Source organism: Rhinoderma darwinii, chromosome 2 (genome assembly GCF_050947455.1).
Source record: "Rhinoderma darwinii isolate aRhiDar2 chromosome 2, aRhiDar2.hap1, whole genome shotgun sequence".
NCBI lineage: Eukaryota > Metazoa > Chordata > Amphibia > Anura > Rhinodermatidae > Rhinoderma > Rhinoderma darwinii.
This window is the reverse complement of record NC_134688.1, coordinates 200,370,799-200,398,383: the sequence shown is the minus strand read 5'-3', so window position 1 is coordinate 200,398,383 and position 27,585 is coordinate 200,370,799. Positions and strand designations below refer to the sequence as shown.

The 27,585-nt window shown below is 40.3% G+C and overlaps 1 protein-coding gene across 5 annotated transcripts in view; it reads left to right on the top strand.

The window, feature by feature from the left end:
• Positions 1–25,928, top strand: part of TAB3 (TGF-beta activated kinase 1 (MAP3K7) binding protein 3) — a 68,169-nt gene extending 42,241 nt beyond the window's left edge. For 3 of the 5 annotated variants that reach the window (XM_075852732.1, XM_075852730.1, XM_075852731.1), the window contains exons 3-8: positions 11,181–12,579; positions 17,219–17,379; positions 18,404–18,497; positions 23,985–24,074; positions 24,547–24,654; positions 25,126–25,928. In XM_075852732.1, the coding sequence (XP_075708847.1) occupies positions 11,181–12,579; positions 17,219–17,379; positions 18,404–18,497; positions 23,985–24,074; positions 24,547–24,654; positions 25,126–25,265 (1,992 nt within the window). In that variant the 3' untranslated portion in view covers positions 25,266–25,928. Of the gene's footprint in view, positions 1–4,211; positions 4,298–11,180; positions 12,580–17,218; positions 17,380–18,403; positions 18,498–23,984; positions 24,075–24,546; positions 24,655–25,125 lie in introns of all 5 variants that reach the window. The other 2 variants (XM_075852733.1, XM_075852734.1) reach the window with 2 other exon arrangements.
• Positions 25,929–27,585: the final 1,657 nt, after the last annotated feature.

The following is a 27,585-nucleotide window of genomic DNA, read 5'->3' as shown; positions in this document are numbered from 1 at the left end:
AACTTTAGTCAACTTTTTTTTTACTTTTTTACTAGTCCCACTAGGGGACTTTAATATGCGATTCTCCGATCGCTATTATAATACACTGCAATACTTTTGTATTGCAGTGTATTACTGCCTGTCCGTTTTAAAAAGGACAGGTATCTGCTAGGTCATGCCTCCGGCATGATCTAGCAGGCATTCGCTCCAGGCAGAACTGGGGGCCTTTATTAGGCCCCCGGCTGCCTTTGGAGACACAGACACTCGGCGATCGTATCGCCGGGTGTCGGTGGGAGAGAGGGGGAGCTCCCTCCCTCTCTCCAAAACCACTCAGATGCGGTGCACGCTATTGTCCACCGCATCTAAGGGGTTAAATGGGTGAGATTGATACTAATATCGATCTCACACGGCAGAGCAGGGACGCCCCCAGCACTCAGCTGCCTCCGGCAGCTGAGAACAGGGAGATTTGACGGCTCCATGCTCTTTTTACTTTATCCTGATGCAGTGCCGTAAAAAGGCATATGCATCAGAATAAAGCCCGTTAGTGGCAGCCGTGAAAAGGCGTATTGGCGGTCACTAAAGGGTTAATTATTCGTTTTTCAATTAAACTCATGGATGGTATTGTGTCTTAGGGCTCTTTGGATCATTGTAATCAATTTCATGTATAATTTATTTGAAAAAACGGGACCCCATACGGCGCTGCTACTCAGGAACGGATACAGTAGTCGTTTAGAATTGAAACTTTATTGTAGGCTACGCGTTTCAATGCCGCACCGGCATCTTCCTCAGGCCACAAACATTGTAGTCTGAACAACAGCCCTTTAAATACACCACGCGGGAGAAAAAAACCGCCAATGTAGACAGGGTTAAAGTGCAAGATGACGTAATCACTGTGAACAGTTCAAACATGACAGGTACAAAAAAAGAGAAATCCAATTATGTATAATGCTAATTTAAACTAAAATCGGCAGAGTGGAAATAAAATGCGGTATGAGATCTTGTCATAAGAAAAAAGGGGGGGGGGATTGCAGACAATCATATAAAACATTAATATCCATATCGATGAATTTAAGCAGTTGCTAAAACACAATAAAATATACAGAAGTTTAGCGATGTATCGTACTTGCAATATTTCGCGGTAATTCACCATTTAATTAGGATGAAAACGAATTGAAACAAAATAAACTGAATAAGTGAAAATCATAAAAACTGCTATTGAACCCATATAGCTGGGAACTCAACTGGACGTGGAAACCATAAAAATAATGTATATTTCAGTGAAAAAACAACAATCAACCATTAAGTTGATCTGAATGTCGTTTATATTTTTATTTCTAGTAATTATCCTATGGAATAAAATAAGAACATTCCATCATATAAAGATGTAGGTGTCAAGTAATTAATTTGGATAAAAGGGAGGGCTATTTTAGACAATCTAAAATATGATTAAAGATAAAAGTTTTAAAAACTCAAGAAAAAATACAGAAGTTTGTGCTGTATCAAAACAGCGATATTTTGTGGTAATTCACCAATTATTTGCAATCAAAACGAATTTATAAAAAAATGGATTCAGGAGGAGAAAATGATTAAAAATACTAAAAACCCGTAGCGGCCAAACCCCAAAATAATCAGGGAAATTACACCCAATGATATTAATATTAATAGAACCATTACTCATCCTTTACGATGATCATGATAGTATTAACAGTGATTACCCTGTGTAGTAAAATGTGGAAAATTCACTACAGATTCTACCAAAAAAATATATAAGTATTAAGTATACATATATAAGTCAGAATTGGGTCCTATATGCTAAAAAAACACAAATGTAACTGTGATAAAAAGGGGCATTAATCAAGATTAGTTTCTGAAATGTCATTCAAACCGTTTGGATGTAGGGTCAATAATTTAAATATCCAAAAATTTTCTCGTTGCTTGAGTTTTTGGAACCGGTTGGGAACGTCACAAGAAATTTGCTCAATAGGCGTAATGATAATTCTATTAAACTGGCAGTTATGGGATGAAGCACAGTGTCTCGAAACACTGTGTTTTAAAAACCCCTTAAGGACGTTATATCTATGTTTGTTGATTCTGCTTCTCAAACATTGAATGGTCCTCCCAACGTACTGTAAGTGGCATGAACACTCAAGGAGGTAAATTACAAAATTACTACCACAATTAAGGAAAGCCTTAATAGGGAAAATTTCTTTGGTTGTATTGGAACAGAAGGTCAGTTTTTTGTGTGAGATATTATTACAACACAGTTATTTCTTGGGCTTACTCACACTATGTGGCGCCGTGCTTTTCTCTCTCAATTCTGTAATCAATTTCAGACACCTGTGATAATTAGTTTGCCAGGTGTGCCCAATCAAAGGAAAACTGCTTAAGAAGGACGTTCCACATTATTAAGCAGGCCACAGGTTTCAAGCAAAATGGGAAAGAAAAAGGATCTCTCTGCTGCCGAAAAGCGTGAAATAGTGCAATACCTTGGACAAGGTATAAAAAACATTGGATATTTCAAGAAAACTTAAGCGTGATCATCGTACTGTGAAAAGATTTGTGGCTGATTCAGAGCACAGACTGGTTCGTTCAGATAAAGGCATAATGAGGAAGGTTTCTGCCAGACAAATTAATAGGATTAGGAGAGCAGCTGCTAAAATGCCATTGCAAGTGTGCATAAAGTTATTATTCGGCCACCCCTAAACAATGCTCACAAGCAGAAACGGTTGCAGTGGGTTCAGAAATACATGAAGACTAATTTTCTAACCGTGTTGTTTACTGATGAGTGCCGTGCGACCCTGGATGGTCCAGATGGATGGTTGGTGAATGGCCACCATGTCCCAACAAGGCTGCGACGTCAGCAAGGAGGTGGCGGAGTCATTTTTTGGGCTGGAATCATGGGGAGAGATTTGGTAGGCCCCTTTAGGGTCCCTGACGGTGTGAAAATGACCTCTGCAAAGTACGTAGCATTTATGACTGACCACTTTCTTCCGTGGTACAAAAAGAACTGTGCCTTCCGTAGCAAAATTATCTTCATGCATGATAATGCACCATCTCATGCTGCAAAGAATATCTCTGTGTCATTGGCTGCTATGGCATAAAAGGAGAGCAACTCATGGTGTGGCCTCCATGTTCCCCTGACCTCAACCCCATTGAGAACCTTTGGAGCATCCTCAAGCAAAATATCTATGAGGGTGGGAGGCAGTTCACATCAAAACAGAAGCTCTGGGAGGCTATTCTGACATCCTGCAAAGATATTCAAGCAGAAACTGTCCAAATACTCACAAATTCAATGGATGCAAGAATTGTGAAGGTGATATCAAAGAAGGGGTCCTATGTTAACATGTAACTTGGACTGTTAAGGTTTTTTTGATTGAAAGAGTTTTGATTTCTGTAAATATGACCTCCTGATGCTAAAAATTCAACAAATTACCATTTTAGTTCTCTACAACCTTTAAAATGTTTTGTTCTCTGTTGTGCATAATAATTTGAAACAGTGCATTCTGAGTTCTTTAATTCTAAAAATCTTTTATTAGGAGGTTTGTTCAATAAAATTCGCATTATACTCCAACGGTTGATGGCTTGAAGATTATACTGACTGTCATTTGCATCGACTATTTAGGAAAATCAGCGAAAAATAACATTTGCATAATAATTTGGAAAGCGGTGTATGTAACCTCTTCCCAGTTCTGCCTATGAGCAGAGAATACTTTCAGGATGGAACATAAGGAAGTTCATGCACTGGTACATTTTCTCTTCTCCTAGAAGTGTCATTTGTTTATAGGCAGAACTAGGAAGAGGTTCATATGTTTGTGGGATAATGTTTGTGGCAAGGAGTACACTGCACCTTTGGTGCAGGAAATGGGTTAACAGAGCCTTCTGTAGCAACCTTTTTGTTTTTCTAGTCTACTTCTATTCATAAAAAAAAATCTTTACCGACGGTTTTAGGGCTGGGCAATTTTTTGCAAAAAAAAACAAAAAAACTAGATGTCTTTCAACACTATGGGCAATTTTCGATTTGAACCTCCATCTTACTTTTTTTCCCATTTTATTTAACCGTAGTACTAAGAGATAATTTAATAAATTATTTTCTTTTATATAAATAACTTAACATATATTCCTATAATAATTGTATGTAACGTCACAACTTTTAACCTCTCCAAATACTTTTTTTTTATTCGAAATACAATTGGAAAAATGTATATCTAATTGATTATAACTTGTGTTCCCAGGCAGGGAAACTCTAATCAATGATGCACTGCATGCATGAACATCCCTCCCTGCCCAGCACCACCTCAGCCGGTCTCAGACATTGCAGGTGAGAGTAGTGTAAATTGCAGCAGGGCCGGGCAGACCGCGCTGAGCGGGCATTCTGGGGCGAGATTACATTATAGTGTCTGAAGTATGGGCAGGGCCCTGTGCTGTACGGCCCCTAATGGGGTTTTAAATCAATGAAATTCAGGCCGGATTCACACAACCGTGAAAAACGGTCCATGTGTCCCCGGCCCGTCCACGGTACATGTGAACGGGACTCTTTGCATCATTGTCATTTAGGAACAGCAGTTCCGTGGTGAAGCAGAGACAGAACAGGGCGCAGCTTTCCAGATAAGGCAGAACAGGCAGGCGGCGGGCGGCATGATGGCGCCATGATGGCGCCACTAAAGAATCTATCCGGTGATTCTGTTAATCAGAACTGTCAGAGACCTTGAGGGCAAATTAATCGAATTAATTGCCCAGCCCTAGACTGTTTTCAAACAATTACTCAACTTTTTTTTTTTCTGTACGTTTTGCGCTAAATGATTAGTTTTAATTTTCTGCTGATATGGCGTAGATATCAGTCCGTGTAATATCACACTTGTTCCACTATTCTGCTTGTCATTCCTCTTAACAGGCTAATTCAGGGTGATGCTGCCCAGTGTAATGTCTGTCATGCTTCTATTCTAATCTTATATAAAGAGTCTTGTATCCGTAATTACCTATCATAAATCTGATTATTTCTTGGCAATGTAGACTGGCTAGCAGTTAATCTATGCTTCTTCATTAGTCTTGTGGCAAGGAAAGGTATTAATATTTTCGGTACAAGTACAGACCACAAATAAGTGTTTTGTCAGGAGTACTGACTAAATAGCAAGGTTACCAATAAAAAAATGAAATACTTCCGGCAGCAAATTTAAAAAATTGGCCCAGCACAGGAATGTAATTTGGAAGTTGGCACTAAAATATGTTGTTCCACCATGTATGACCCCCATACGCTCACCCTTGTTTTATCATTAGATGGGTCCCCCGACAATAAGCTGATCACATTGTGTTCCACAGCTAGGACCCCCAGCAATAATTTGTAATCTGTGGAGGAACCTGACAGCAAGTGTTCTATTCCCCTGCAGTGGCACCACAAAGAAAATGAAGCATTACATGGTGCCCTTTGAAATCTGGGGGTTGTCTGTGTAATGTATGGAAGGGCTGGGTCTAATAGAGCATGATATGTTGTTAGTAGTCTTTTTTGTATCCTCCTTTCTACTCTGTCTAACAGATGAGGGTCCGGAACAAGGGAACCCGCTATTAACTCAGAATTCTTTTAATAGGGTGTTTAAAAATGGGGTTTCTACACCTGACAATTCCTTTTTAATGGATTGCTTTTTAATTTTTCTTTCGAGGTAAGTTGGTCTGATCTGAAATTTGGAGAGAGAATAGCTTTATCTATCATCGTTTTTCCTAACTGCACTTAGAATCCGTCTGGATGATTGTGCTGTAACACATTACTTTGTAAAGCAAAGTATATACAAGATTAAATGACGTTTTCATACAGCTAAAACCTAGATTTAAATTGCAAAATTGAAAATTTTTAAATGTGCAACTTTCTAATATTCTTGGGGTGTTAACTCCTTCCCGCTGTGGTCACACTTGATCTTCCTGACAGAGCCTCATTTTTCAAATCTGACATGTTTTACTTTGTGGTAATAACTTTGGCATGCTTTTACCTATCCAAGCAATTCTGAGGTTTTCTCCAGACATATTGGACTTCATGTTAATGAAAAAATTTGGTCGATAAATTCAATATTTATTTGTGAGAAACACCAGAATGTAGAGAAAATTTACTAAAATTAGCATTTTTCTAAATTTAAATGTATCTGCTTGTGAAACCGATTTTAATACCACACAAAATAGTTGCTAGTTAACATTTCCCACGAGTCTACTTTGTATGCATCATTTTTTTGACGTCCATTTATTTTTCTAGGACGTTACAAGGCTTAGAACTTTAGCAGCAATTTCTCACGTTTTCAAGAAAATTTCAAAAGGCTATTCTTTCATGCATCAGTTCTGTTCTGAAGTGGTTTTGAGGACCCTATATATTAGAAATCCCTCATAATCACCCTATTTTGAAAACTGCACCCTCAAAGTATTAAAAACAGAATTTAGAGAGTTTCCTAACCCTTTAGCCGTTTCTCAAGAATTAAGGCACAGTAGAGGGGAGCTTTACATATTTCATTATTTTTTTGGGCGGAAATTCATTCATTCATTCCTTCTGCAGTTTTGATAAATATCCCACATGCGGCCCTAGTGTGCTAATGGACTGAAACACAGGCCTCCAAAGCAAAGGAGCAACCTAGTGGATTTTTGGGCCTTCTTTTTATTAGATTTATATTTTAGGCATCATGTCACGTTTTGAAGAAGTCTTGTGATGCCAAAACAAAGGGGAGACTGCAAAAAAAAAACAAAAAACATTTTGGAAACTACACCCCACAAGGAATTCATCTAGGAGTGTAGTGAGCATTTTGAACCTACAGATGTTTCATAGATTTTATTAGAATTTGGATGTGAAAATATATTTTTTTTTTTACATTTTTCCAATAGAATGTCGTTTTAGAAAAAAATAAAACATATTCCACAAGAAATAAAGAAAAAGCCCCTGTGGAATCAAAACAGTGGAAACCCCCCTAGAATTGACCCCATTTTGGAAACTACACACCTTGAGGAATTTATCTAGAGGTGTAGTGAGCATTTTGGCCCGACATGTGTTTCATAGGTTTTATTAGAATTGGGCAGTGAAAATAAAAATAATTATTTTTTTTACCAATAAGATGTAGCTTTGCAGAAAAATTTCTAATTTTCTCAACAAATAAACAGAAAAATCAACCTGATGTTTGTAAGTGCGATTTGGTATTTGGAGTGCAGATTTTGCTGGATTGGTTTCTGGGCCCAATGTCGCATTTGCAAAGCCCATGTGGGACCAAAACAGTGGAAATCCCCCAGAAGTGACCCCCATTTTGGAAACTACACTCCTCAAGGTATTCTTCTAGGGGTGTAGTGAGCATGTTAACCCTGCAGGTGTTTTCCATAAATTAGTGTGCACTAGATGTTGCAGAGTAAAAATGGAAATGTTTCCATAGATGTGCCAATATGTGGTGCCCAGCTTGTGCCACCGTGAAAAGACAACTCCCTAATTATTATGCTGTGTTTCCCGGTTTTAGAAACACCATATTTGTGGCCCTTATCTTTTGCCTGGACGATCGACAGGGCTCAGGAGTGAAAGCGTACCATGCGAAATTGAGGCCTAATTTGGCGACTTACAATGTATTGGTTCACGATTGCAGAGGTTCTGATGTGAAATAATAAAATAAACCCCTGAGAAGTGACCCTATTTTGGAAGCTACACCTCTCAAGACATTTATTAAGGGGTGTAGTGAGCATTTTCACACAGGCCTTTTCCTTAAATGATTGCGCTGCAGATGGTGCAAAGTAAAAATAGCACTTTTTCCAAATATGCCATTTCAGTGGCAAATATGTCGTGCCCAGCTTGTGACACTGGAGACACACACCCCAAAAATTGTTAAAAGGGTTCTCCCCGATTTGGCGATGCCATGTATGTGGACGTAAACTGCTGTTTGGGCACGCTGTAGGGTTCAGAAGGGAGGGAGCATCATTTGGCTTTTGGAGCGTGGATTTTGCTAGTACTTTTGTTTGTAGTTTTACTGGTATTTTAGTTTTATAACGTGGGGGGGCATATGTAAGCTGGGCAGAGAACATCAGGGGCATAGTCAGGTGGTATAGTAATGGGGTAAAATAATCCACAGATGTGTGTTACGCTGTGAAGTAATCCTTCATGCACAGGCCAGTGTCGCACTGATAAATGGTGGTGTTTCTTATCGCTCTTATGGTACACACTCGGCACCTTTTGCAGTTTGGGGAATTTTGCTGGGAAAGTGTTGTCCTGGTATAATACGGGCACCCTCGCTTCCAGCAGATATGTTTGGGCCCTCCCATTCCTTGTTCCCTAATTTTAGTGCCTTGATACAACGCCTCTTGAAACAAGAAATGTTCCCCTCGGGCCTGCACAACTGCATATTTTTCTTTCCTGAATTATTGGAGCCTTTCTTTATTTTTTCATAGACTTAGGCCTCATGCACACGACCGTAAAAACTCCCGTTATTACGGGTCGTAATTACGACCCGTAATAACGGGCTCATAGACTTTTATTGGCGACTGGTGCCTTCCCGTTTTCTCACGGGAAGGTGCCCGTGCCATTGAAAAAGATAGAACATGTCCTATTTCAGGCCGTAATAACGGCACGGACAGTCCATAGAAGTCTATGGAGCTCTCGTAATGACGGGTGGCTACATGTGTGCACCCGTCATTACGGCAGCGTTGCTAAGCGACGTCAGTAAATAGTCACTGTCCAGGGAGCTGAAAGAGTTAACTGATCGGCAGTAACTCTTTCAGCACCCTGGACAGTGACTACCGATCAGTATAAACCTGTAAAAAATAAAAGACGTTCATACTTACCGAGAATTTCCTGCTTCCTCCAGTCCGGTCTCCCGCCCGTTGCCTTGGTGACGCGTCCCTCTCGACATCCGGCCCGACGTCCTGGATGACCATGTGACCACTGCAGCCAATCACAGGTCAATCACAGGCTGCAGCGGTCACATGGACTGCCGCGTCATCCAGGGATGTCGGGCAAAACGGGTCGAATACGTGTGACACCGGACCCGTATTTACGGGTGGGAAAAAATACGGTCGTGTGCATGAGGCCTTAGTAGTATGAGGGCTGCTTTTTTGCAGGATGCACTGTAGTTGTTGTTGGTACCATTTTGGGGTACATGTGACTTTTTGATCACTCACTCTTTACCTTATCCTCCTTTTTTTGGGAGGCAAGGTGACCAAAAAACAGCATTTCTGTATTTTTTTTTTTTTTGTTTTTTTTTTATGGCGTTCACCACGCTTCATAAATTACATGCTAACTTTATTCTGCGGGTCAGTACGTCTCCGGCGATACCAAACTTATAGCGCTTTTTTATGTGTTACATTCTTTCTACAAAAGTCGTTTTATTGTGCAAAAAGTTGTATTTTTTCTGTGGCCATGTAAGAGCCATAACCTTTTTCATTTTTTCGTCGACTGAGCTGTATGAGGGCTTGTTTTTTGCGTGACGAGCTATAGTTTTATTGGTACATTTTTGGATGCATGCAACTTTTTGATCACTTTTTATTTCAATTCTGGCAGTTTTTGTTTTTTACGGCGTTCACTGCGCGGGACAAATAATGTAATATTTTTATAGTTCAGGTCGTTACGGACGCCGCGATATCAAATATTTTTTCACAATAATAAGTGACTTAAGGTAAAAAGGGTCTATTGTGTTTTATTTTACTACTTGAAACTTTTATTTTATTTTTTTAGTCCCACTAGGGGACTTGAAGGTCAAACTCTTTGATGATCTAATACATTGCACTGCCTATGTAGTGCAACGTATTAGAGCTGTCCGTTGTTCACTGACCGCAAGCCGATCAGGCTCCACCTCGGGGCGGGGCCTGATCGGCTTCCGTAATGGCAGACAGGAGGCCATTGTTAGGCCTCCTGTTGCCATAGCAGCAGTCTGCAGCCCTGCCATCATATGGCAGGGCTGCCGATTTGCTACAAACAACTGAGATGCAGTGATCGCTGCATCTAAGGGGTTAATGGCAGGGATCAGAGCTAGCTCCGGTTCCTGCCGTTACAGTGGGTTGTCCCCTGTAACATACAGCGGACACACACTGCAGATGACGCCGGCTCAGCTTCTGAGCCGGTGCCATCTTGCCGTTGGACCTGGAAGCCTTTTAGGCCCTGCCTCCGAGCGGAGCATAGGAGGCTTCCGTTGTTGGCAGACCGAGAGGATAGTATTAAGCCTCCGGTTGCCACCGGTAACATACAGCTGGGACCCAGCGGTGATGGTGCAGGCTCAGCTCATGGTAATGGTACTGAGCTTTCTGGGAAAACCTGCCCGGCAGCTATCGGGAAGGGGTTAATGTTTCAACATATTTTTATATTAGTCGTCTTGTTAATTTACCTTCTGATACTGAAAACCTATCTTACAAAATAGCAAGTGGGCTTACACACTGATCAAGGTGTACTAAAATCTTAAAAATAAAGGTGCTGCAGTGCTTGTTGGTGCACCGTGGCCCCTCTATTGTTGAGCTCGGGTTAAGCTTCAGTACACACTGTCCGGTATAACCGTGAAGGAGCCGCAGTACGCTACCTTGCATTCTGCTTATCAATGAGAATCGTAAGGATAGGCAATCCATGTCTTAATTTACTGGAAAATCCCTATAGGTAGACAGATTTTTGAAAAAGTGTTTAAATTATAGTAATTCTCTCACATTTTCATAATATTGGCACCCTGTATGACAACACTTATGCCTGATATAGAATAGAGCTTTTCATGATCTTAGACTGCAATTGTCTTCTCTAATCTTATAGTTGCTTCCCTGTAAATTGGTGGGAAACCATTGCCTTGTGGTTTTATCTGTACTGCATCCTAATGTTTTATTGTTTTTAACTTTACAAATACATATTTGTGCTTTAGGTCTTGTTCATACCTATCAAGTTTTTAGCATTTTCTTTCTCTTTTGACTTCAGTGAGTCTGACTGTTCCTTTCATCTGAATGGGGCTTGCAGAAATTCATGCACATGCTGCAGGGACAACCCCAGTTATAGATAGATATCCATTATGCTATACATCTCTATCACACATTTTTTTTTTTGTACTTCACTTTCCTCTGCATTTTCCGTTTTTTCAACCACAGATATATGCCAGGTATAATCAAGGCCTTACAGTTTTTACTAATGCATGTGTTTCAAGATTGCCTGCAGATATAGATTCTATGCTCAGATTGAATTTGATTTAGCCGTTTCTAATGGATTTCCCTTTTTTCTTTTTTAAATCTCATTAAAGAACAACTGCAACAGTGAGGCTTGCTGCCGAGCTCTGAGACAAGAAAGCTGCAATTACCTTTATATGGAGGGCCACAACCCAGAGGACAGTAGAACAAACGGCAATCTTTTGCACATCAATCTTGGCATTCATACAGGCACCAATTACCAGGGAGGAGATGGAACACAGGTGAATGGACGTTCCCTGGTTCACAGTTCAAGTGATGGGCACATTGACCCACAGCGCACTTCTGGCAAGTTTATCTGTTTGGTTGAGCCCCATTCGGCGCCAGCAACTGTGGCACAAAATTTTAGTCCATTTTTCTTGAATGACCAAAGCCGGAACTCGCCGACTCCACCCCCACAGCCTCTTCAGCATCAAGGTGTAAACACGTCCGCTATGCAAGCTTCGCTGCCAACATATATGCACTTACCTCGCTATAGTCCAAATCCTATTACCGTAACAGTGTCACAAAATATACCTTCTGCTCACAATGTGCCAAGAGCTTTACAAATTGTTCCCCAAGTACAGAGCAATCTTTATGGGACGCCAAATTCTATTTACATAAGGCAGCCATCACAAAATTCTCCAAGCAGGCAGACTCCACAGAACTCACCTTGGACACAATCTCCTTCAGTTCCTCTGCCTATCTATAGTCCTTGTCCTCTTCCTTTGTACACTCAAGGTTATCAATCTACACAGTATTCTCCAAAGCAGTCTCAGATTCCACAGTCTGCTTTCTGTTCCCCTCCTACATCTCAATGCACGTCTCCTTACAGCTCTCCACAGCATCAAGTGCAGCCAAGTCAATTAGGCCACCAGACTTCACATGTGTTTTTGCCACCTAGTCCATCGACTGCTTCACCTCATTCTTTTCAGCAGACTCCACCTTCCTATCCGAAGCAAGGTAGCTTATCCTATCTTCCCTATGGATCTGCCATAAGTAAGTCTCCTATGAACAAGATAGAAATTACAGTGGAGTCACCACAAAGACCAGGAACTGCAATGAATAGAAGTCCTTCACCAATAAATAATCAGTCTTCGCAGAGGAGTCAGCAGTCTGTATATGCCTCAAATGCACGGTCAGGGTCTCCATCCAGAGCCATGCCTGGCCAGCCAAAGACTCCTTATGGTGTTAACCCATTATATATTACATACACACAACCTCCAGCCACCGCTGGCTCTCCAACTCCTTCTCCGCGTGTACTGATGTCCCCGTCTAACCCAGCATTTTTAAAAATTACCGTAGCACGGGCTCCTACTGAAAATCTTTTAAATATTGTGGACCAAGAGCAGCATCCAGGAGCTCCAGAACCTATACAGCCCATTTCATTGATGCCAATATCAGGTGTAGAAAAGGGTGTTCCTAAATACCACAGAAGTTCAAGTTCTGGCTCAGATGATTACGCATATACTCAAGGTATTATTTATTCTACTTTTTAGTAAGTAAGCAAGAACTGTTTTGTCTTTTTGTCTTCATACTCATTAATTTTTACTCCTATTCATTAATCTAAGTTACAGGCCCAAAGCCTGAGCTGCATTACTGACAGCTGATGACATCATTGCCCTGAAGTCTGTCATGCACTGTGTTGTCATGGAGTCCTTTTATGGCGTCAAATAGATCCATGTCCACACACATCCACTTCATTTCAGCCATTCAAGACGGATAGATGTATGAAGATATTTTTGTATTTGAGCATTTAGATGCACTCAAAATCAGCATGGCAACACTTCCCCTGTTCAAAAGTTGAATAATGTTCCCATGAAGCAGCCTAAGACTCACATAAATAAAAAGCTGTGCAGATTTAGGCTGGGTTCACACTGAGTTTTTGCAGGTGAAAAATCTGCCTCAAATTCCGTTTGGAATTTTGAGGCAGATCTTGCTCTGCCTGCACGCCGATTTTCGCTGTGTTTTTCGCCCGCGGCCATTGAGCGCTGCGGGCAAAAAACGTAGCGAAATATGCTTTCTTTGCCTCCCATTAATTGTCAATGGGAGGTCAGAGGCGTAAACGCCCGAAGATAGGGCATGTCCCTTTTTCCTTCGAGGATTGTTTTTCCGCTCGCGGGAAAAAAACGCCTCCGCCTCCCACTGAAATCAATGGGAGCGATTTTCGGACGTTTTTGCCGCATTTTCTGACGCGGATTCAGCATCAAAAAACCATGCGAACTCCCCCTTAAAGAGGTTGTTCAGGGTTAAGAAAACATGGTTAGTTTCTTCCACAAAACAGCACCACACCTGTCCATGGGTTGTCTAAGATTGCAGCTCAGTCTTCATTGAAGTTAATGGGGCTGAGCTGCAGTACCATATACTACTTGTGAACAGGTGTAGCACTGTGGCTGTAAGAAAGCAGCTGTGTAGGTCTGTTGCAAATTCGGAGTCCAGTAGCTGAAACTGTCTAAAGGGTGTTCATAGCAAGAGAAGTCATATAACAGTCTAGATTCGATAGGTTGTAGTGTGAGGCAGAGACAGGAAATAATCCAATTTCAGTACTGTTGCTGCTCATTAGTATACCGAATCTGGATAGTTTCCTGACCACGTCTCTGTCTCGCATTACAACCTGTTGCTGCTTATCTGTGTACCGAACCTGCACTGTTGGGGCACATTTAACAACACTAGTGTACTGCTCTATCGTACACCCTTGTTTAAATTTAGATGTAGTGTATGCCATATTCCCCTACATTTCGCAAAGCTGTTGAGGAATATCACACAGCTACTGAACAATGCCAGTTTTCAGCCAACTCACATGCCTACTTTGCCATTACGATGAGTGCTCAAGATCACTTGCAAGCCCCTTTAAACAGACCAACCAAATTAATAACAAAAAAAGTTAATTAACATTGCATTGATCTACAGCTCTAACAAACCAACTTGATATGTATAATATTTTATGAAAATACTGAGCGGTTTTGTGGTTAGATTAAAAATGACTTTGGAACCACATTGTTTTGAATTCCCATTTTAAAGTGATCTCCCGAACCATAATAACCTCATGTTACTAAAATTTGCGCAGGTAGACAAATACACAGTGCAGCAAGACTGAAATAATAAAGCTTTTTACATAATACTGGTCAAAATAAATGATGCTGTGCTGCATTGTCCTGCAGACTCCCTGCACTTGGCATTCATCATTTGTGTATAAAGGTATTGAAGATCCAGAGCAGGGCTGGCGTCAGGTATATGCCATCTAAGTGTAGTGTTGGTAGCGAATCAAGGTCCACTTGGCTATATTATACAAATTTTTACGCCTGCTGCCCCTTAATATTGTTAGGCATTTATTCATACTGTCCGTGTCTATTTATCCTATAAATGGCCAGTAGCGACAGTCTTCAGAGGAATATAATCATTGCCACCATAATTGAAATTGATCCTCCAACATTCATGCGAATTAAAGGTGTTTTCTGGAACTCTAGTGCAATTTCAAGCCCTTCCCCAGAAAGCTTTCCCAGCAGAGACACATGCTGGTGAGTAGCACTGGACTCGCTGGATTTTACATATAAAAATTCCCTATCTGCGTTCTGCTGACCTGTGAATTCCTGCATGCTGTCCGATCTGACAGGTTCCAATTTAATACAGCAGGCAGTTGTGGTTGTAATGTTTCTATGGTGTCTGTAGTGTCTACATTGTGTAATGTTTCCTATGAGTCAGAAGTATGCGCTGTGCTTAATCCATAATCCATGTGGGATTATGCTACTAATGCTACTATGCACATACTGAAAATATGAATTGCATATGCATTAAAGGGTTACTTTCACTGGATTTTGAAGGTATGTGTAATGTTGAACATCTTCTTTGCTGTTTATAGCAATAATGTTTGTTAAAATTGCTTGCGTATTTACTAGGCATGCACAGAAACCTTACAATCGCTTCACATAGATGCAAAATACATGTCGGTAATGTTACCAATGTACTCGTCACGTTAACAGATCAGATGTAATGCTTTTATTCTTGCCTATTTGACAGTCCACGTCTAACTAAATATAATGAGAAGTGTATTGATATAGAATGCGTTGTTTATTGTGAGTGTTCAGATGGGATTTAGTGGCTGCCTAGTAGATCCGGATGTAAGAGTAGTGACTTAGGGTATGTTCACACGGCAGCGTCCGTAACGGCCGAAATTACGGGGCTGTTTTCAGGAGAACAGACAAACGTCAGCCCATCGTTGGCTAACTACAGCATATAGGAAGCCAACAGAACAGTGGGCCATATCGCTGGAACGGGAGGTGGGGTCCAGGAAAAAAGGCGCTGGAATCGGGGAGACAGCGATATGCATGTCCGTTAACCAGTTCAACTTATATGACCTAAGGACAGGGAAACCTATTTTTTGTATCAAAATGGGAAGTTAACTAGAATGGAGAAGTTTTACTTTGAACTAGGGAGGTCAGTAATGTGTAGCTGGAAAAAGGCTAGTGGAAGTATGAAGTGCAAACCCTCAGTTCTTAAACTTAGCTTTTTATTATTTAATACCAATTTCATGTCTAGGTTACCTGACATTTTTTTTTTTTCTAAATTGTGTTATTATATAATTATTATTTTTTTCTATTTTATTTTTTTCTAAGTGGATACAACTTCTTGGTGAAGTATTGGTCCATAAAAATATAAAGGGTTTTTGTTTGTTGGTAATTTGATACCACTTTCCTCTTTTAAATTTTAAATCTTTTACATTAAATTTCCAGAGACAGCGCTACACTTGTCCATGAGTTGTCTGGTACTGCAGCCGTGCTTCATGAAAGCAAATGGGGCTGAGCTGCAAAACCATATGCAACCTGTGTACAGGTGTTCACTGTTTTTTTTGGAAGAAAGCAGCCATGTTTTTCTAATCTCTGACATGGTGGATTTTCAGTGCAGATTCCTGAGAAAAAAAATCCACAACAAAGTACAGGACAATACATGTCACTGGGGTTTTCAAAACCCCAGTCACATATATTGGAACGGTCTGCTGTGGATGCGAGGGTATGCTTCAGATTTTATGAGCCAGAATGGAGAGCGTCTGTGTGAGATCAGGTCCCACTCTAGACTGGAGCCGTTCATGTATTACATGGACAGCCATTCATCTGAATGGCAGCCATGTAATACTATACTTGTCTTGTAGCGGCTGCTGCATTGGAATTGTCATGGCTTCCACCAGCAAAATGATCTTATTTCAAGGCTGCCGAGAGCCGGCCGATTTAATCTAAAAGTTGTTGACTCTTATGAGACAACCACTTTAAAGTGATTGTCCAGAATTAAAAATTCTTCGCTTTATTTATCTTTATAGTAGTCGGAGCTTTTATTGTTTAAAATCCCTTGCATTGACCGTATTGAAAACATACCATGCTGGTTGACTGCAGCCTCCATTCGAAGAGCTGTCTTCAAGTCGCCAGCATGTGTTGTTTTTTGTTTTGTTTTTGTCTTGTTTTTTTTTTTAAACCTACAGTGTAATCTCTACATTTAGACCAAATTTGAGTAGGCCACACCTCTAGAATACCATTTTTTTTAAATTCATCTTCGTGTGGTCAGTAGTGGGGGACTTAGTTTTTGAGAGACAGACACATATATGTATGTATGTATGTATGTATGTATGTATGTGTGTGTGTGTGTATGTGTGTGTGTATGTATGTGTGTGTGTATGTATGTGTGTGTGTATGTATGTGTGTGTATGTATGAAACGGACTGGTATCTAGGTGTGCACTGGCTGACAACCGCATTGACGACTAGGTAGCCGTTTGAGACCAAACTAGTTGCCATGGATACATTTCCAAAGTAAAATCTTAAAAAAACATTATGTACTAACCTGGAAGAACAAGGGTCACAATCAAGTGCAGACAATATATAGAGGTGAGCAAGCATGTGTTTGGTGATAGATACTCGGCATTTGCTTTTTGGCAGCAGTCGGATTTTGTCAATCTTCATAATTAACTGGCATAAATATGATTTTTCTAGACCTACAGTAAGGTGGAGAAATTTTTTTCACATTAAAAGCATAAAGTAGCAATTGAAGGACACTTTGCATTTGGTTTGACAATGCAAGATAGTGTTTACATGGAAAGCATAAAATAATATCTGGTGTTCTTATACATAGCATTATTGTTGCACCAGCGTGCAAGAATGGAAAGACTTGCAAAGGAGCTGAAACTTGAAAAAGAGGGTCTGGAGATGTTGAAGGCAGAAGTGAATGGAATGGAACACGATCTGATGCAAAGACGCCTGAGGAGAGTGAGCTGTACCACATCAATTCCAACTGTAAGCTGGCTGCCATGCCTCGCCCACATCTGTCTCTTTAGTAAGAATAAAGAGTCCATAGTGTAAGGCTCTTTTCACACTGTCATGGCTTCCATTTGTAAAGGATCTATGACCGATCAGTTTTGTAACGGAGCCCACTGACTTATAATGGGTCCGTTAGGTTTTAAGTTTACGACCATTCCAAATGTTTATAGTAGTTTTCATGTTTTACTACTTTTACAAAATCAATACCTTTTGTTAAAAAATTATTTGCTTTGTCACCGAATTCTGAAACCCAGAACTTCTTTTTTATTTTTCTGTTGATTGATCAGTTTGAGGTATATTGCACTATATTGTGTCTTTTACCTGCTCCTCTGGCAGAGCTTAATAGGAGCACACAGATGGCAGACCTGGGAGCCTTCATTAAGCTTGCAGGCTGCCATGACAACCATCGGCACACCACGATTGGGGGCGGGGGGGGGGTGATGGACTGGCAGAGGGGGCCACCCCCTCTTTCTAACAGCTTAGATGCTGCGGTCGCTATTGACCGCGGCATCCAAGTGGTTAAACAGCCGGGATCAGAGCTATTTGCAATCCTGGAGCAGGGTGTCAGCTGTTATATTATGCTGACACCTGCAGCGCATGGAGCGGGCTTAGCCCGTGAGCCCGTCCCATACAACTCCCCTCCTTCTTTGACGTACATGTACCTTTGTTGGTCTTCATCAGGTTAAACTTATGATCTTAGTCAAGCTTTTACATTGGTTGAAGTTTCATAGCTTGCAGTTATTTTATTTATGGATTGTCTTTGTGGTCTTGAATGGTTATTTCCCTCCCCCCCACACACACACACACGTAAAGAAAAAGCATAATGCGACAATGTAGCCGAGAGCCGAGCTGGTTGTGCTCATGTTTTTCTGTTTCTTACACGGTAAGGAACGTGCCTTCCATGATGTTTTCTGATCATTCTTATTAGATACAGAGGGGATAGTTATAATTTATTGTCATCTTGTTTGCTGTGCCACTTATGTTTTATCTATCTTCTCAGCCAGAAGAAATGACCAGACTGAGGAGCCTGAATAGGCAGCTCCAAATAAATATAGATTGTACACTGAAAGAAGTTGACCTGCTTCAGTCAAGAGGTAGACATTAAAGATCTAATATGGCATGCAACATTAATACACCTACCATAATGATAATTTCCTATAGTGCTGCTCAGACACTGACAATATACCACTTGTACTCTGATTTTTGTGTTAACAAAATGTGACTACTGATCATTTTACATTTATGCAATTGTCTGGATTGGACAACCTCTTAATATAACCGTTCCCCCCCATAAAAATTTGCTGATCGCATGTATTACAGCCCATTGAAGCTAATACACGTACGCAATCATATAGGGATATACACCAGTTAGTCATGACATTAAAACCGGTGAAGTGAATAACCTTGATTATCTTGTTTCATTGGTGCCTGTCAAGAGGTGGGATATGTAAGGCAGCGAGTGAATCCTCATATCTTAAAGTTGGTGTGTTTGAAGCAGCAAAAATGGGCAAGCATAACGATGAGAGACTTTGACGAGGGTTAAATTGTGATGGCTAGACGACTGGGTCAGAGCATCTCAAAAATGGCCGGTCATGTGGGGTGTTACTGATATACAGTGGTTAGTACCTACCAAAAGTGGACTGGGCACAGTCTGACGGGCTAGTCTTCGCACCTCACGTGCATCAATGAGCCTTGGGTGCACATGACCCCACTCATTGATGCGCGTGAGGAGTGAAGGCTAGCCTGTCTGGTCCGATCCCACATAAAAGCTACTGTAGCACAAATTGCTGCAAGAGTTAATGTTTGCGATGATAGAAAGGTGTCCGAACACACAGTGCATAAGAGCTCCCTGTGTAGCTACAGACTAGTCAGAGTGCCCATGCTGACCCTTGTCCACCGCCGTAAGTGCCTACAATGGGCATCAGAACTGGACCAGGGAGCAATGGAAGAAGGTGGCCTGGACTGATGAATTACGTTTTATCTTGCATAATGTGGCCGTGTGCATTTCATTCTGGTGCCGTCTCTTTCCCTGGTAAGCACTTGCAGGATAATTCTCTGGGCAATGTTCGGGCAGTCGATGGAGGCAGGATGATGCTCTGGGCAATGTTCGGGCAGTCGATGGAGGCAGGGTGATGCTCTGCGCAATGTTCTATTGGGAATCCTTGGGTCCTGACATTCATGTGGATGTTATCTTGACACATACCTAAACGTTGTAGAGCAGGCAGGGGCCTATTTCAGCAGGAAAATGTGCCCTGCCACACTGCACAAATTGTTCAGGAATAGTTTATAGAACATGACAAAGTTCAAGGTGTTGATGACTTAACCTCCGAATTCCCCAGATCTCAATCTGATCGAGCATGTGTGGGATGTGAAAAGCAAGTCCGATCCATGCAGGCCCGCTTCACAACTTAAAGGATCTTCTGATAACATCTTGGTGTCAGATACCAGAGGACACCTTGAGAGTTCTTGTGCAATCCATGCCGACGAGTCAGACCTGTTCTGGCAGCACGAGAATGACCTATTGGCTCGGTATTAAGGTCCTCTTAGGGTATGTTCACACGGCGGGGGTCCGTAACGGCTGAAATTACGGGGTTGTTTCAGCCTGAAAACATCCCCGTAATTTCAGCCGTACCGGCATGTGCAGGCGCTTGAACGCCGCGTCAATTACGGCCGTAATTAGCGCTGCTATTCATTGGAGTCAATGAATAGCGGCTCCAATTACGGCCAAAGAAGTGACAGGTCACTTCTTCTACGCGGGCGTCTATTTACGCGCCGTCATTTGACAGCGGCGCGTAAATATACGCCTCGTGTGAACAGACAAACGTCTGCCCATTGCTTTCAATGGGCAGATGTTTGTCAGCGCTATTGAGGCGCTATTTTCGGGCGTAATTCGGGGCAAAAACGCCCGATTTACGTCCGTAAATAGGCCGTGTGAACATACCCTTACACTGGCCAATTTTGGCCGGTGCAACAAGCGCGGATCAACAAGACCGCTCGTTGATCTGCGCTCATTTACTCCAGTCACAAAGCGCTATGTATGGGGACGAGCGGTCGTTACTCCGATTGCTCATCCCCATATAGTATCATGACGGCAGCGTGTTTCCCTGATTACACAGGGAGATGTGCTGCTGACAACGTATCGTTTTAAACTATAAAATATTATCTATCAGCAGATGAACAAGTGTTTGCTCGTTCATCTGCTGATCAGTGCCCGGTTTACACAGGGACATTATCGGTAACGAGCCTTCTACGAACGATCGTTTGCACAATGGTTGGTCCATGCAAAAGGGATTTTAGGCTGGTGGCTTTAATGTTCTAGCTGAACAGTTTACATATGCAATAACGTTAACAAAGATTAGAAAACTTGGTAAATGATTACAAAATTGCTTTTAGTATTGAGTCAAGAATTCTGCAGTTTAATTGCAAATTTAATTTTAGTCGTGTCGTAAGTATCCATTAGTATTTACTGACCTCACCTTAACTCTCATAACATCCTATGCATACAGATACTATTTTCAGTGTACCAGGTATTGCATTGGTCTCTAAAGCCCTTCAACGAAAGTTTGCATTTCATTCCATAATAATCTCCGCCCTTTCATTTTATTTTGTCCAGTTAAAGCTGTGAATTATTAGATTTCAAGCATAAAATAAATGTAGTTTCTGACCAGGGTTTACAATATCTACATACTATTCAAAACTTTAAAATGATCATTTGTTAGAAGGAAAAGTTTGGTAATTTAATTTTGTTTATGCAAACCGAGACCTTGGCATTTTTTACGTTTTGATTTGACGGCCAAGTATGCAAAAGTGACAGCAGGAAGTGCAAACATTGGTTGTCCCTTTTTAATGAGCTTTTCTGCTAATCTTTGTTTTTTGCTGACATACTGATAAAATGACAGCTTGTTGTCATCGTTCTATGATTAGGGGTTTGCCAAGGATAGAAATTTAAAATCATACTTTTTAACCCCTTAGCGACTGCCGTATAGTGTTTTTACAGCGGCCGTTCAGGGTAGATTTCTGAAGTGCCACCGTGAAAAGGCGGTGCTTCAGAAGTTTTCCCGGTTTGGGCGGTGTGCTCCTGAAGCCCAGGCTGTTGCTAACAGCCTCTGGCTTCAGGGCGTGGTCTCCGATCATTTGTAACCCCTCAGATGTTGCAGTCAATAGCGATTGCCGCATCTGAATGGTTTTAAAAGGAGGGGGTTCCCTCTCACTCCACCATCACACCTGCGATGTAATTGCGGTGCGCTGGTGGTTTTTATGGCATTCTTGGTCTGCCTCTAATGAATGCCTGTTAGGCCATGCAAGAGGCATGGCCTAACAGACGCCTGTCCGTTTTACACTGACAGGCAGTAATACACTTCAAAACGGAAGTATTGCAGTGTATTATAATAGCGATCAAAACATCGCATAGTAGAGTCCCCTAGTGGGACTTAGAAAAAGTTTAAAAAAAAAAAAAAGTTTAATAAAGTTTGTATTAATTAAGACCCAAGTAAAAAAACAAAAAAAAAACCGGTTTTTTTTCTCCTAACAAAATATTTTATTATGGGGAAAAAAAATGTAAAGTTACACATATTTGGTCTCGCCACATCCGTAACAACCCCAACTATAAAACTATTGCATTATTTAATCCACACGTGAACGCCGTAAAAAAAAAAATCAAGTAAACAATGCCACAATTGTGGTTTTATGTTCGTTCATCCTGTCTTCAAAATAATTTGATAAAGTTAGAAAAAAGTTGCATGTACTCCACAATGTAGTCCCGCAAAGAAAAAGCCCTCATACATCTATGTCAGCAGAAAAATGAAGTTATTGGTTCTTAAAATATGGCAACACAAACAATTTAGAAAGAAAGTTTTTCTACTGTGTAAAACGTAAAAATAGATCAATTTGATATCGCCACAATCGTAACTACCTGCTGAATAAAATTGTAATTTATACCACATAGTAAATTAATTTGAAACCCAAAAAAGAGTGGCGAAATTTCAGGTTTTTTTTTCCTATTACCACCAAAAAAGTTCTAAAAGTTAATCAATAAATTAAATATACCCCAAAATGGTGCTATTAAAAAATCATTCTATAGCTATGTCGACGGAAAAATTACGTTATAGCTCTTTGAACGTGACGATGGAAAATTGCTTTGTCATTTAGGTTTAAAATACCTTCGGTATTAAGGGGTTAAATAATAAAATACTTAAAGAAACTAATGCTGCCCTCTTAAAAGCATTTTAGCAGTTACTTATATGGGAATGTTATGTGATTTTGGATTACAGTTTAAACGTTGTAGCGCTCAGAGAAAGGAGTCCAACATATTTATTTTCGCTCCCCCTGCCAAACCGCCGATGATTGACCGCTTTCTCCATAATACTGTGCGTAGGGAGAAAGCTGTTTGTGGCGGCTAGGCTAGGGGAGGTCGACTGCTCATAAACAAGCCAGACTCCTTCCTCAGCCCTCTCATTGTGCTGCAATGTTTACGCCAAGTTAAAAAAAGATAAATATGAAAGCACGTTCCCACATAAGTAATATACCGCTGAAATGCCGTTAGAAAGTGCATCATAAAGTTGCTGACCGGTTCCCTTTTGTATATCCAACAAGGGAGAGTGAAAAACTAGGCCCGCATATCCACTTATACATGGATTTTTTGCGGCCAAGCAAAATGTATAAATCTCAACATGAGGTTCTTAGTAAACATTTTGATCAAACTGTATAAGCCCACTTGCCACTTCACGGTGGCCTCTTTTAAGTGGGTTGCTACTCCATTAGGTGCAATATTTCATGGCAAAGTGCCAGTGCAATTAAGCACCTGCAGAAGGAACAACCCAGATGCCCAACAGCACCCGTGCTACCAGGCTGAACCATCTTGGCTCTGTGCCACAGCCGCCCCGGAGATACAGCATCTCGACCAAGTAAACCAATTGAAGAAAAACCTCCCCTTTCTGTATGATCTCAGAGGACAAACTGGGAGCAAATAGGTGGTAACCTTTATGTAGTCTCTATAGCAACTCTATCCAACAAGAAAGTAAAAGTCCTGAACCGCACATCAATTTTTATACATTGATCTATTGCGGCTAAGCAAATTTTCCTCTTAATATACATACTTTTAGAACTCTTCGCTGTTCCCTCGCTGCGGCTATTCAGTTTCACTGCGCACATATGTTTACACTTTTGCATGCTAACGTGTCACATGAACGGGCCTACCAATCATGGCCTCTGTGGTTTTCACCACATTGCAGTGACGTCACTAGATCAAACTGAATTACTGGTTCATATGGAACAGACGTTATTACACAGAAGTGTGAACGGACATGCCGCTGAGGCAGTTAGGGGACCGTAAATAATTCTAAAAGCAAGTATATTGAGAAGTTTATTTTTGCAATTTTAATATATCCCTGGAAAACCCACAAAAGCACTACGCAATTTAAAGCCTTGCATTCCAGAGCTATATACTTGGATTTAGAAAGTTCCGTTTATTTGTTCACTGGTCTTCACAAAGATCTGCACAGTTTGTACTCAGATGTATGTTTCTCACCAATCCCATCATAGTCATCTGTTCTTAAAAGCCCTATCCCTTTTTATTTCCGTAGGTGTGGGAAAACTCGACCCAAAGGCAATGAGCAACTTCTATGATAACATAGCACCGGGTCCTGCTGTACCTCCCAACACGTGTAAAAAAGGTATTTAAAAAAAAATAAAAATATTAGAAAACATAAGTTCCATTAATAGCAAAAAAATAAGACTGAATTCAATGTAACTTGAAAGACCTAAAGAAATTAGCCTCATGGTCTTTATCTCTCTACCTTAGTTCTGTCAGTATATCCTGCTGAGAGTCTAATGCCAATGGGTCCTTGTAGACAATGGCCCAGGAGCTGCCATCAGGAGAAGAACAGGCTTTTCTCTACCTTGGTTACATTTTTCTCCTGTGAAATAAGTGGCACCAGAGCAAATTGTTGTGACATTGGTAGCCCAATGATTTTAAAATTGTTTTCCAATAGATTTATTTGATTTTTTTTTTGCCTCTTAACACCTTTTTAGTATTACAATTTTTTTTGTATAGTTCAGTCTTTTAATGTATATGATAAAAATACATCTGTTTTTCATATTTTTAAATACATTATAATAAAAAAAATATATATATTTTTTTTTAAGAGTCTTCTGAGCCTTCATCAGGAGAACGAAAAGCCAGAAGAATAAGTGTGACCTCAAAATTAAAAGTTGAGCCGTCTAATATTCCTATTTCAAGTGCTGTGGACTTTGGTATGTAGTAACGTACCTTCAGAATTCCCTTTTTGAATAAAAAAAAATTTACTCTCTTTGTCATGTGTAGCACTTACAGCTACCATAGTTGTATTAAAAAAAAAAATTTTGGGACACACATACTTTCTGTATATTTATGCTAGTATGTAAAATAAGATGTTTTGTGAGACTCGATTTTTAGCTTTGCTGTGTAGTCTGGGACAGGGTCAGGAGAATTATCTCATTAGAGGAGGGGGTTATTGTGGCTGGATGTATTATTTGAGGGCTAGATAATGCAGGCTTACCACTGACAGCAGGTGACTGGTTTGTGCTGTGATTTGAGAACGTTTTTAACATTTTTGTTTTTAAATCACAGCACACTGACTATTTTTTCTCCATGTACTTTTACAGGGGAAAAGACAATGATAAAGTTTTTTTTTTTGTATATTTTCTGGTTAACATACATAATATTTATTACACTTTGTTTTCCAGCTAATCGAAACCGATCGAGTCAGAGACCAGCAAGAGATGAAGATTTTGAAGGGTCTCCGTGGAACTGCAATAGCTGTACTTTTCTCAATCACCCGGCACTAAATCGCTGTGAGCAGTGTGAGATGCCTCGGTTCACCTGAGCTCGCCACCAACTGCTTCACTTTGCTTGAAGTTTTTATAAAGATACTACTATCTAGCATGCAAGAGAAAGTAAGGGACCTTTACTCTAAGTTAATCCGTGAGCTGAGCCCAACTCCAGTCTGCAGTTGGAGACACATTGGTAACAAGCTCTATTAATGAGCGTCAGGACAGTTTTGTTGGTGATCCACCAAAGCCCTCTCCGCAACTTTGTACGTGAATGATGGAGGTATAAAAATGCTGGTCATTTGGTTTCGCCTCCAGAAGACGAGACATTGTGGAGGGGCGCTGGCGGATGCAGTCTTGTACACCAATAATTGGATTTACTTTTGGTTCATTCTGCTTCTCCGAAGTATCCTACTGAATGAAGACTTTGGCAGGGAGCAGGTGTTGTGGTATAAAATATCTTCTACAGCATATTCACAGACGTAATTGCTGCTTTCTTCAGGGTAATTAAGTCCATCCGAAATGAAAAATTCTGTTCTAAAATGTTGCTGGTGATAAGAAATCAAGGTTTTAGCCTTCTCTTTTTAGAGCACATGATCTGATGTGATATTGCAGTCCCTTTTTTTGTTTTGTTTGTGTTGTGTCTGGCAGGATGTGCCATCAAACTACTGGTTATGTTCACAATTTTAATATATAACAAGCTAAAGATGGAAATCTTACTGCATGTATTAAGTCTGTATTCCTATTGAAGTGATTCCCCAAAGCTGTCAGGCCCATTTAAATGTGGCCATCTTGTATGACTACTCGGTAACGTTTCACGGCACCTCTGCCAAACGCTGATTTACGTTCTTTGACCTGTATACACTAATATATATCTATATATTGTATATTTATCAGCAGTCAAAAGCAAGAAGCAAAAATTGTCCACCTAATGCATACTACAGCGTTACTTTTATCTGTTCATTTGATGGTGACGTTTTACAAAAAGTGGACATGTCCAGACCTGTGTGTGTTTAGACACACATTCTGTTTCCTCCATTGTCTTTCCCTTTTTTTCTTTACGCGAACCTGCTGTTGAGCTTCCCTTTTTGTGAAAATTGCTTGATGTTTACAGCAAAGAAGGTACCTTGTGCCCTCGATGGACCCACTTGACTTTATTTAAATGAAAATGTCAAAATAGCTGTGTTATTCGCACATTGTTAATGAGACTACTTATAAAAGTGGAGGCGGATTTAGAAATGTTGTGCACTGCATACTATTTTTTTTTTTTATTAAGGTAATATTTTTAATGTTTTTTTTTTTTTGTTAGAACAAAATACATGATTAATTAAAATATATGGTTGAAAAAAAAAATCATACTGGTACTTTAATGCATCTAAATTCCTGTATTGTCGAGGTGATTGGTTTGCATCATGCAAGTGGCTGAAAAATAAAACAATTTTTTTTTTTTTTTTGTGAAATCAAAGAATTTGTGAAACTTATCATTCTGGGATTTTTTTTAAAGAACATAGTATGGTCTTTTTGATCTTTTGAGTTTATTTTAAATGTTTTTGTATCTATCTTTTCTATCTGATTTTGAATGCTTAAATTAATGAATTTCTATGTGTATTCACAATATATTATGAATATATGGACATAAATCTATTCGGTATCAGTCAAACGTTTGGACACTTCTACTCCCAAATTTTAAAAAAATCATCAAATTGCAATAAAGCAAAAGGAATGTTAAATCAAGTTTTTTAGATTCTTCAAAGAAGTCCTCCTTTGCTTCAATAACTGCTTCAACATTTTCTTGACCAATTTCTTGAGGTTTAACCACCTGGGATGGCTAGTTCCCATATGCTGAACATATGTTGACTGCTCTTCTTTCACGGTCTGATCCAACTCATTCCAAACCTCTCTTCGGGTTTGACAAGTCAATATTGAGGCCAGAATTAAATGAGTCATCAGGTGATCAATCTATCATTCTTACAGCATAATGATATATGTTTTGGGTTATTATACAGTTGAAAAAAAAACTACACAAGCTAATGCTTTGCACTTAGCTGGCCAAAGCGTGCCTCTTCTTTCCTTCAGTATTGATTTCTTTGCAGCAATTTGTTTAGAAAGCCCTCCGCATTCTTGATCATACTGCATGCCCCGCAGGTACCTCGCATGCTTAAAGAGGCTCTGTCACCAGATTTTGCAACCCCTATCTGCTATTGCAGCAGATAGGCGCTGCAATGTAGATTACAGTAACGTTTTTATTTTTAAAAAACGAGCATTTTTGGCCAAGTTATGACCATATTTGTATTTATGCAAATGAGGCTTGCAAAAGTCCAAGTGGGCGTGTTTAAAAGTACAACTGGGCATGTATTATGTGCGTACATCGGGGCG